The 12,548-nt window shown below is 37.1% G+C and overlaps 1 protein-coding gene across 1 annotated transcript in view; it reads left to right on the top strand.

The window, feature by feature from the left end:
• Positions 1-12,548, top strand: part of GABRB1 (gamma-aminobutyric acid type A receptor subunit beta1) — a 388,940-nt gene that overhangs the window by 126,094 nt on the left and 250,298 nt on the right. The window contains exon 4 of the mRNA XM_044226182.1: positions 6,664-6,884. Coding sequence (XP_044082117.1) covers positions 6,664-6,884 — 221 coding nt within the window. The remainder of the gene's footprint in view (positions 1-6,663; positions 6,885-12,548) is intronic.

The following is a 12,548-nucleotide window of genomic DNA, read 5'->3' as shown; positions in this document are numbered from 1 at the left end:
TCCGTGTGATCTTCTGAGGTGCCTCTGTTTTGGTATAGGACCATCCCTCTCACTGTTTCTGTTCTCCCACGAGGTTGATCAACTCCAGAATTGTCCAGAACAGAGCACGAGACTGATTAAAAGTCTGACTACACAGATGGATAAACCAAATGGGGCTATTTAGGATGAGACAAAGGTAAAGAAGACTATGTTCTCTGAGGCATAGCATGAGGGTGCAGTTGGCAAAAAAAAAAAAATAATAATAATAATAATAATGAATGAGAACATGGGCTTTGGAAACAATGAGAATGCATGTATTTTATCTGTGTATTTGTTTTATTTAAATTCAACCGATTAACATGTAATGTATTATTTGTTTCAGGTGTACAGGTCTATGATTCATCAGTCTTATAGAATAGCCAGTGCTCTTTACAACATATACCCTCCCCAATTTCCATCACCCAGATACCGTATCCTCCCCTCCTCCTCTCCAGCAGCCCTCAGTTTGTTTCCTGAGATTAAGAAGGCATGTATTTTAAAGCTATTGTAACAAAACCAAGCTAAGGAGTAAGCACAACAAACTTGTATTAATAGTTAACATAAGACTAGATGATGTTAACAAGATAAAAATTAGAAATCAACAACAAATCTGGAGATACAATGATGAATTTCCATTGCAGAATGTACTTAACAGTGACACTGATACCAAAACATTCATTTAAACAGGAGGTTGCATTAGAAACAGATGTTGTGTGGTTCATTTCAATTACAACTTAAATTGGTTTATTTATCAGGCCATTTTCCACTAAACTTTGCATGAGATGCAAGATGTGTTGGGTTTTTCTTCCTAACCTTATGAGCTATACTACTTCTTGCCAGCTTACACACTGATCTCCAGGTGGCTTTTCTTCATAATTGTCATTGAGTTGGATAGGGAATTGTCTTGATAGAAGTAAAATACCTTTCCCTTCTCTTTGCTCTTCTGGCTCATAAACAAAGCCAAATGTGTCTCCCTTCTGTTTTTCAGCTATTTAACATCTCTGGGTTTCAGGTTTCTTATAATAGCTCCCTTCTTCACAATCAGAAAGATGGGCCAGATGATTGAGGTTTTGTTGGGTTTCCTTAATATGTGCAATTTGTTCTTAATGAGATTCTGATATGGATGTTGATCAGCATCATTATTATGGTTTTTTCTAGTCAGCAAACATAAAAATGAAAATAACTCAGCATAAAGTGGGATTTATTGTAATGACATGAAGAGAGCTCCTAGGAAGTAGAAGTATCAAACATGTCCACATGTCCACACCTCATGAGAACTAGAAATAAGTAAAGGCCTTCCTGAACTCAGTCATTCATTCTCTAACAATGTCAGACTCTTCGTCTGCTGGCGATTTTTTGCATCTTTCTCTGTTTTCTTTCTTTCTGTGCAGGCTGGCTTCCTCTATTTATTCATAGTCCCCCTCTCTCACAACCGCCTAATAGCGGTGTATCATAGTTCTAGGTCATGACTTCTACATTTAGTCTTACAGCTCCTGTCTCAGACTCTTTATGCAAGAGCTAATTTCTGGGACAGGGCTCCGATTGGGTCAACCCATCTTTTTGAACCAGGCACAGGTTTATTTCCTGCCTGTGAATCAGCTGCTTTTAAATCAGGTGGCTCCTCTCTGTTCCCAAGGTGGGAGGAGGGCAGGATCATGAGGTATAGAATGTGGCCTTGTTCAATCAGCAGGGGTTGTCAGCAGGGCAGTTTCCCTCACAGAAGAGACCTGGGCCTGGCAGGCAAGGATGCACGGCTCTACTACAATCCGCTCTTGGAGAAAACTAAACCGGCATGAATATTTGACAGAGAACAGGATCTGTGGTTGGAATGCTTTATAATGTTTATTCAAATTTATGAAAGATAAAATAAAAATTTGTGTAGGAACACAGATTCTTTAATACAGACACACATAAGCACACACACACACACACACACATTCCCTTTTTAAGAATACTTTGAAAAGAAGGGATATGATTGTTCTGAGTGGATGCAATATTACTAGATGTTAAAGCAGTATTTTGTCTCCTCCCTGACAAGTTAGCCTAAGATGTGTGTTGATCATGGATGGAGCTTATAAAAGACTCACTTTTCCACTATAAAGTCTCAGAGCTCATTCTGGTAAGATGAATACCTCAGTAAAACACATAGCTTTTTCTCCCTATTCCAGTGCTAGATAATGAATTTTTATCAAATGATTTCTTATGATAAAGTGGCAAATTATAAACCATCTAATGCCAGAATTCCCTAGGACAAAAGTTTTGCAGAATATGTTAACACTTCAGGTAGACAGGTTAATATACATATTTTTCGTGATAAAGGATTTTGAAGTATTTTACTAATACTGAAAAGAAAGGTATTTTCATCTAAGACAGGGTTTCTTGGCTTTGGCACTATTGACATTTTGAGCCAAGTGATTCTTTGTTGTGGGAGCTGTGCTGAGTCATGCATTACATTGGGAACAACCCTGACCTCTACCCACAGATGCCAGTAGCACACACCATTACTCCCAGTTGTGACAATCAAAACTGTCTCTAGACATTGGTAAATGTCCTCTGTGGGCAAAATCGCCCAGGGTTTAAAACCAGTGATTTAACCATTATTCTCCAAAAGAGTTATTTTTATTTGTAATAAATATTTTCTTATTCCCCTAACATTTTTAGATTTTAAAAAAATACGTCTTTTAGAAGCACCTGAGTGGCTCAGTGGGTTAAAGCCTCTGCTTTCGGCTCAGGTCATGATCCCAGGGTCCTGGGATCGAGCCCTGCATTGGGCTCTCTGCTCAGCAGGGAGCCTGCTCTCCTTCCTCTCTCTCTGCCTGCCTCCCTGCCTACTTGTGATCTCTGTCTGTCAAATAAATTTTTTAAAAATACGTCTTTACCAATAGCATGGAGGACAAGGGGCGTTAGAGAGTAGTAGGGAATTTGGGTAAATTGGAAGGGGAGGTGAACCATGAGAGACTATGGACTCTGAAAAACAGTCTGAGGGGTTTGAAGTGGCGGGGGGGTGGGAGGTTGGGGTACCAGGTGGTGGGTATTATAGAGGGCACAGCTTGCATGGAGCACTGGGTGTGGTGAAAAAATAATGAATACTGTTTTTCTGAAAATAAATAAATTGGGAAAAAAAAAATAAAAAAAAAATAAAAATAAAAATACGTCTTTTTGGAGTATAATTGAGCACTTCTGATTTGGTATCCTCTCTCTTGCTTTTCCTCAATGAATCAAAGTCTCTCATGCCTGAATTAGCTTGACCAATTTCATTAGCCAACTCACACCCGTTAATCTCATTAATTTGCGTCAGTGTCAGAGAATCCCCTATGGTCCATAGTTTCTAAATATGTCGCTCTTCCTCTCACAGAGTAGCTTACATACTTGAGAAAGCTGGTTGAACAATTGTAAGTACATCTGGAATAAAAATCATTTTAGTGTTCTTGTTCACAGTATCTCTACCTTTAATATCGTTCTGAAAAATTTCCCATCCTTCCTTGAGTGCTTGCGCTTTGGACTAATGAAGAATTAATAGAAAATCTGTTGTATGAGAGAACAAAATACAGCATTTTTAAGGCTTTCTTTTCCATCTAAAAATGTAATACACCAAAACAAGTCATAGATTTTATTACAGCCAGATGTCACGGTTAATATTTCTATTAAGATGCAGTTGAATAATTTATTTAAAAGACAGTAAATAGTTTCTCAAATATGTAAATAATAAATTCTCTCAGAGAGAATTTGCCCGGCTCACTAGGTTGTGAGAACAAAATGTGATAATAGATATGAATAGCTATGAAAACCACAGAGGACAGAGCATTCTCCAGGAGAAAGAGGTTATTGTTATGCATGCACTACAATACAAATAGTACAAAAGGAGATACGGCTGTATTTTAAGTGTTTCCATAATGTTCATCATTATCACCATTATTAACATTATCTTCAAAAAGTTTTCATTAAGGTTATCAATCTTATATGTCTAGATTTCCATTTATCATGGAATGAGGTCATCGATTAGGATAACAATGCTTGAAATACATAAGAAAAGTTCTGAAGAGTACTTGGGCCACATCACCCATTTCCAAATGGAACACACAAGCCAAAATGCTTTTTCACGGAATTACTTCTTCTTGCAAATAGGGTAAATTACTGCTTTAATTTAGAACCGTGATGTGATGTTTAGTCGATACTTAGTGAAAACAGAGTGGGAGTTGTGTAGAGCAAAGATCTCACTGCGTGTGTATAGTTCTCACCCTTGCAGGAAACCAAACAGTTTCCAGAGAAGGGCGAAGGTCTCCACGCGCGCACACACACACACACACACACACACGCACACGCATGCAGACACACACACTTACTTAAACCTATGCAGAGATTAATCATGTTTACGCTCTTTTCTCCTTTTGACTCTCCATTGTTTACTTACCACAAACTCGTGTTTTCATTATACTATTAAGAGTATTGTTTCGCCATTATAACCCTTTGACTTTATAAGAATAGGTTTTTCTCCATCATGTGTTAAAACTCTTTTGAAGAAGAAGTGGAATAAGGATTTTGCTCCCTGGTCTCTTTGTGAGGAAATCCTTTGTCCCACTCGTGAAGATCTGGAAGCTAATGACTATTGGGCACGAATACTGAAACAATGTATTCTCTTGCTGAGTGTGCTCATCACAATGGCAAATTACATTACTACATTAACTTGTCTTTGACTATTTATTAATTTTCCCACTTTGGTTGAATTACAAATAAGAACTGGACACCAAGACTTGCAATGGATCACAGACAATTTATTTTCATGATCATTGGGGTCCTTCTGCCTACAAGGTCTTTTTTTCATAACCATCTCTTTTAAAATAGAAATGCTTATGAAAATGAATGTGCACACTCAAAGTAATTTGGAAGTATGATATTATTCCTTAAATAACAACAGTTTTGAGGATAATATATTTGTTTAGCATGTTACAGTTTCTAAAGAGGCTTCACCATAATTTTCCCAAGTAATGTTCATAATAAGACAGTAAATGCTATTATTTTTATTTTTAAAATGAGGCATCTGAGATACAGGGGATTAAATTACTCATGATTACATAGCTCTACATGTGGTAGATCTTAGAATCAATGTATTTGAAATCAAAGGCCCAGAGTCTTCCTCTGAGTTCTGCCCAGAGTTCATTTTTCTTCCGAAAAGATGTTATGTTAAGAAATTGAAGACGATGCAAATGAGAATAGTTGCAGGGGACAAGGGAATTATATAGAATCCTGTGCATTTTCTTTTTGGTTAAATGTAGGTAAAGTGGAAGGAGCTTTTAGACCTTTTAGGTGTGTGTGATTAATATTGTGTGATTGATAGTGAAGAGCTAATGAACAAGAAAGGATGGCTTTGAATTATTGCACAATGCCTTCTGCATAAACAGTGTAAGTGTTCTCCACTGTAATGGTTGAAGGACACTGGAACTCATTATCCAGAATGAATATTGTCTTATATTTTGGAGTTTTCAGAAATGCATATAGATCCATATAATGTTCTAAATAAAGTATGGTTTGTCCGAATGTAAGCCATGATGTGATTAGTGTTCTATGCAACAATGGTAGTACATAGACGATGTGCAGGAGTTATCCAGTGTTTTCTTAACTGCTGCTAAAGCATTAACAGTCACCGCTGACAGATAAATATCCTTGAAAAGAAGAAGTAATTTTTTCTGTTTTTATTACATTGGGACTCACATCTTAAAGTCTATGATTTTACTGGTATCATTTTTTAATGGGCAATTGTATTTTGAATTAATAGAACTCTTTAAAAACAGACAACTAAAACTCTTAAGATAATTATTATGGTTCCTCTCTATTAGCTTCATCTATTTATTGAGCCCAAATATTCCTGTCTCTTACTGCCAGGGGAAATGTGGGTGGGAAAAAGAAAAATACAGACGGCATGTCCTAAGTGTTACCTTTTATAGGAGGTGAGGAAACAAAGTCAAGTACAAACCCAGTTCTGAACTCAAACCAGTTCTTAAAACAAAGCAGGAATGGGATAAGAGAAATAATTGAGCAGTTACACCACTGATTTCAGTGCTCAAGCCAAATAAATATCTCCATCCAAACGTGCTTTATAAACTACATTTTAGTAGCAAGAGACAAGTTGTAACTTGCTAGAAAGATCCAGATAATGGTAATTGATGACATTTATAAGGCAAACAGCAGTATTCATTCAAAAGGCATTTGCAATTTGGAAAACACCCTCTCCTGTTAAGCACATCAATTTTTAGTTATTATTGAGCAAACATTTCCCTCCAAAAAAAGTACCATAAATGTAATATCCAAAGGTAGATTTTTGTGGACATGGTTCTCTCAGTACAACTTTCCTTTAGGACCTACCCCATGATCATTACCTTAACTTCAAACCTTAAAATTCAGTTCAATGGATTTACCCTACATTGGAGTGAACGCTCGTGCATGCCTTCAATTATTACTCCATTACTTCTAACCTATTGGTTGCCTATATTTGGAGGTGCAAATTTCTGTGTATTCACGTGTAACTTCAGGGATAGCAGGACAGTGGATCTCTGAGAATATATAATATCACAGACTATCACTTTCATGACAAAAGGCCTTTGATGATGATAATTTAAATTTTTGGTTTTTGTTTCATTTGTTTCACAGGATTATACACTCACCATGTATTTCCAGCAGTCTTGGAAAGACAAAAGACTTTCTTATTCTGGAATCCCGCTAAACCTCACGTTAGACAACAGGGTAGCTGATCAACTCTGGGTGCCAGACACCTATTTTCTGAATGACAAGAAATCATTTGTGCATGGGGTTACCGTGAAAAATCGAATGATCCGACTGCATCCTGATGGAACAGTTCTCTACGGACTCCGGTAAATGACTTTGTGTTGCATGGTTCACTATTATCATTGTTGTTCTTGTTGTTATGTTTTATTATTACTATTATTTTTTTACTTTTGGGAATGGGCAGCGGGAAGAGAAGCAAGTAGGAGAATATATAGACACTTTAATTTCTGTAACAAAATTATATTAAAGACCAGAAAATCTCTTTTGGAGAAAGAAAATCAATGGAGCTAAATCTAGGCAACTTTGTTCATCAAAGGTAAGTGAACTATTTGCCCTGAACTTCCAATAATAAACAGAGTAATAAGAAAATGTATGTTTGCCAGATTTTATACCTAACTTATTGTAGAAGTTCAATCTTTTTCTAGCTGATTGCTTGGTTATTTCAGAGCCACCCAGGTTGAACTGAAATATATTCTAAGTATTGGGTATAGCTACTTAATTATGAAAGAGAATTAGGAAACAATATCTTTAAGAAGTAGGAAAATATTTGTGTTGACTTTGAGAAGATTCATAGTGTTTTCATTCCCTTAAATCCCTCTCTTAATGTTTGTATTTAAGTATATGAGCCATATTGTTTGTGTTTCATATAAGGCAAAGGTTGAGGTTCAATTTTTCCCATATGAATATCCAGTTGTATAATTTACTGAAGAGATTCTTTTTTTCTCACCAGATTGTTTTGGTACTTTTGCCTGGATAAGTGGGAGTCTGGTTCTAAGCTCTACTCTGTTCCATTGTTCTATGTGTCTATCCGCAAGCAGTATCACACTATTTTAATTATAATAACTATATGGAATAACTATATGGTAAATCATAAAATCGTGGAAATCCTTCAACTTTGTACTTATTGTTTAATATTGCTATGGATATTCTAGGACTTGTGCTTCTTCCTATAGCATTTAGAATCAACCTGTTGATTTCTACCCAAAAAGTCTGCTGAAATTGTAATTGAGATTGCCTTGACTCTGTAGATCAACTTGGGGAGAATGAATATCTTAAAATTTTAATACATGAATATGATATACCTTCATTTATTTAGGTTGTCTTTAATTTATATCAAAATTTTTTGCACTATAGTGGATTTTATTTTGTTTATTTGGCTTTTTAGGACTCAAGTATAGAAGAGCTATCATATACTTGTGGTCTATTATTAACCCTCATTTTGTTAAAGGTTTATTAAAAATTTTAGAGCTATAATCCAAATCAGCTTCCCATTTTGCCAAAGAAATACCTGAACTGTGGCATGTTATGGGAGGATATGTAGAGTGGTGGTTCTTTAACCTGTATTGACACCATTCATAATCACTTTGAGAAGCTGAAGAGAGCTATATTCACAAACTCATTTTCCCATTATTTTAGAGTTTTCATAAGCCCTCTAAAATTCTTTGCATGCCTTCCACACCAAGCTAACACTCTAGGTAAGGGATAAAATGCTACAATTTCTGTTCATTCATAAATATCCAAAAACAATATGCAAGTGAAAACAACTGCACTTTTTTCTGCACTAAAACTTCTGAACTTAACCCAGTGGTTGATTATTTAGTTGCTAGATTTGGAGTTCATTTGCATAATAAAACAGCATTGGTTGCAGAATAATATTTGTAATTTCTCCATTTTTTCAGCACCCCAAGAGCTTTCAATTCTAATTTAAAATCTCTGACCTAAAAGTTTCTCAGAAAAATATGGTAAAATAAACAAAAAATTCCCATGAGTGTATTGATAATTACTGACAAAATCTACTAATTCAAGATCAGTGGTGATCATTAACGATGATGCATACACTGGAAATCATTTGTAATTTTTTGTCATCTATGAAACTTTTATTGGATATCACCAAGGTATAAAGGGACAAATTACTCTTCTAAAATATTCTGGGAGAATAGTTCCATAACCCAACTTAGAAAGCTAATCAGTTACATGTATAATCACTTTATGTGATTAATAAAGAATGTATAAAAAGTTGTTTTTGTTTGAAAGAAAAAGGAAACGCATTTTATACAGGCAAGAAAGTGGGTTGCATTCTCAGTTTACAGTGTCATTTCAGGCATTTCTCAAATTATTGGTAGACTTCACCAATGGGAATTGATGGAAAGGAAGAAAAATATTTGAGGACCATGAAGTTGAACACACTTCATTATAAACTGATAACACTGAGCCACAAAATAGGAAGGGCTTTTTCTAAGGGCACAAGAAAGTAATGGCAGAATTGGGACTAAAATCCAGGTACCCTGATTCCCGTATGTGTGCCATAGGTGTGTCAACACCTCCTTTCAAGTTGCACAACATTGCTTTCTTCTCTTTGGAGCCAACATAGGCTTGGGGCCCCCCAAATGGATCTCCCAAAGGAAAACACAAATCCTTCCTTTATTATGTGAACTCTGACCTCTTTTTGACAGCAGCATTCTCTATAAGAGCTTCACACCATTTCTGGTATTTCTCTTCCCTTGTCTTCTTTCCTACCTCTTCCCTCACAGGTTTGTTTTTCTTTTCCTGGAGGTTATAAACATCCTGGAGAAAATATAAGATACAGCAAAGAAAGCATAACACCTGGAGTCAAAGGACCAAAAATAGGCTCAAACTCCAATATCTGATTGTTTGACCTTGAACAAGTTATACAAATTTACTGAGTCTTAGTTCTATCATCTGCAGTAATGGATTAATAATCCCTGGTACATTCTAATGAAGTAATGATTATGTTACTACATGGTAAATTTAAATTATATTTTTCTAAAGCCATTGTGCCTTATATAATAGCCTTATCAGGTGCTGGAAAAACTGCACATGGAGGATGATTCTCTAATTCCCTGGGGCATCAGTAACCACAACAGAGATATAGTCGTCCAATTAAATATATATATATATATATATATTTCGGGGCATCTCGGAGGTAGCTCAGTCAGTTAAGCATCCAAGTCTTGGTTTAAGCTCAGATCACAGGGTCTCGAGATCAATCCCTATATCAGGCTCCATGCTAAGTGGATAGTCTGCTTGAAACTCTTTCCCCACTCTCTCCATCCCCCTGTGTCCTTCCCCCTTCTCACCCAGTGCTCTCTCTGTCTCTCTCCTTCACTCTCTCCCTCTCTCAAAGTAAATAATTAAGAAAACATTCATTGAGTGCCCAGTCTATGCCATATGTTCACTATTATGGACCTGGAAATAATTCCTCAGAAGCCTGATAGAAATTTGTCATTGTGACAGTGACTATGGATTAGAAGGCTTGTGGTGAACTAGATTGTGCTCCTCCGTAAGCTATTTCCTCCTTTGGCTTCAGATTCCTCAGTCTTAAAGGGAAGAGATTGCGTAAAATTATCCCCAAATTCCCTTCCAAAACTAACTTCCATTGCTTCTATGGTCCTATATAGTCAAGCATGTTTATTTTAATTCTTCTGATACAACACTTCCTAGTCTCAGAAATGACAATCTGCATTTTTTCTTTGTAATTGCCTTTTCAAGAATAACTGTCATATATCACTTCCTAAGCACATGTACTAGAAAAGCCTTAGCATATAACATATGCATTGGCATATTCATAGCTATGCTTATTTTAGAGTTGGATAATGAGGAGAAAGAAATTCTTGCCTTATCTCTTTCCATAAGTCCAGCTGATAGTCATTATGAAATGAGACCATACACTAATGGGTTGTTTTTAGCATTGATGGGATCAATGGGATTTTCTGAATGTACCTGAAAGCCCCTTTAACTGGGTATTCCATAATCACAAGACCGTATCATTAAACTAAATAAATGTTTCTATATATTCAAACTCATTTTGAGATGCTCAAACAATGCCTATGAAGCCACAGGAATAGAATTGCTGGTTTTCTATTTTTGTCAACGACATCAAATCAGACTTGACACACAAGGAATACCACACAGTTGTGTTAACACTTTAAAATAATGAAGTGGTGTCTGATGGGAGACTAGTGCTTTTGCAGGAGCCAGGCTTCTGTGCAACAGGCACTCAGTACATAGAAGAGACTCCATTCCTTAAGCTTTTTGCTCCCAGGTTACTTCTGCTGTGACAAAATGCATTACACCACGGAGCAACACCGCGGTCACTCTTACGTCCTCCTCCATTTCGCTCAAGATCTAACTAAAAGATGTCTAAGAGGTGGCAGGAGACCAAAACTTACGTCCATGTCCCATGACTGCTCCACCATGCTCCTTTCAAAACACATACCTGCATTTCTTTTCTTACTTAAAAGTGGAGACTAAACAACCAAATTCTTCAGAGTCATGCATCAAATCCTTAATCTTCTGTCTTTCCTCCCTTCCATTTAACTCTGAGGATGATTTCCTCCTCTTTTGAAGGCCAGTCTCTCCACATAGGCATTTAACTTCATTGCTGCACACTCTTTTCGGACTTTGCTCTCTTCTTTTAGCAGATCAGTCTTCGACCACACTGGCTCCTTCCCCTTGGTTTTGTCCTCAAACACCAGTCCTCTCACATCTCACATCTTTGGTTTCCTCTACTCCCTCACCATTTATTTACTCCTCTGTCTCCAGAACCGTGGCTCCACTCATGCTACTTTCCTGAAACAATGCTCTCCAAAATTACCAGCACCACTGTTGTTGCTTCTCAATCTATACTCTTGAATTCTCTGAATGATTTAAGAGTGGTGACTGACCTTGACTTCTGGATTTCCAAGACTTGGTGTAGTTTTTTCGTTATTGCTGTTCTTCTAGTCCTTTTCCCCTTCCTTCACTGGTTCCTCTCTTGCCTCTAATGGTGAATTAGAGGGATTCCTTGAAGTTTGACCAACTCAGTGATGTGACAGTTTATATATACAAAATTCCAAATTATTGAGTTCAGAAAAATATTTGTAATTGCTTCCTCAGCATCTGTATCTGGATGCCCACCTGGCCAGATCCTCCTGACATGACCCCTATTTTATAGTATCTGGTTTTTTGTTGGTTTTTTTTTTTTTTTAGATGTACTTTTTTTTTTTCTCCCAATTTATTTATTTTCAGAAAAACAGTATTCATTATTTTTTCACCACACCCAGTGCTCCATGAGGGCCGTGCCCTCTATAATACCCACCACCTGGTACCCCAACCTCCCACCCCCCCGCCACTTCAAACCCCTCAGACTGTTTTTCAGAGTCCATAGTCTCTCATGGTTCACCTCCCCTTCCAATTTACCCAAATTCCCTACTACTCTCTAACGCCCCTTGTCCTCCATGCTATTGGTTATGCTCCACAAATGAGTGAAACCATATGATAATTGACTCTCTCTGCTTGACTGATTTCACTCAGCATAATCTCTTCCAGTCCCGTCCATGTTGCTACAAAAGTTGGATATTCGTCCTTTCTGATGGAGGCATAATACTCCATAGTGTATATGGACCACATCTTCCTTATCCATTCATCCGTTGAAGGGCATCTTGGTTCTTTCCATAGTTTGGCGACTGTGGCCATTGCTGCTATAAACATTGGGGTACAGATGGCCCTTCTTTTCACGACATCTGTATCTTTGGGGTAAATACCCAGGAGTGCAATTGCAGGGTCGTAGGGAAGCTCTATTTTTAATTTCTTGAGGAATCTCCACACTGTTCTCCAAAGAGGCTGCACCAACTTGCATTCCCACCAACAGTGGAAGAGGGTTCCCCTTTCTCCACATCCTCTCCAACACATGTTGTTTCCTGTTTTGTTAATTTTGGCCATTCTAACTGGTGTAAGGTGATATCTCAATG

This window comes from Neovison vison, chromosome 11 (assembly GCF_020171115.1).
Source record: "Neovison vison isolate M4711 chromosome 11, ASM_NN_V1, whole genome shotgun sequence".
Taxonomy (NCBI): Eukaryota; Metazoa; Chordata; class Mammalia; order Carnivora; family Mustelidae; genus Neogale; species Neogale vison.
This window is presented reverse-complemented; position numbering and strand designations above follow the sequence as displayed.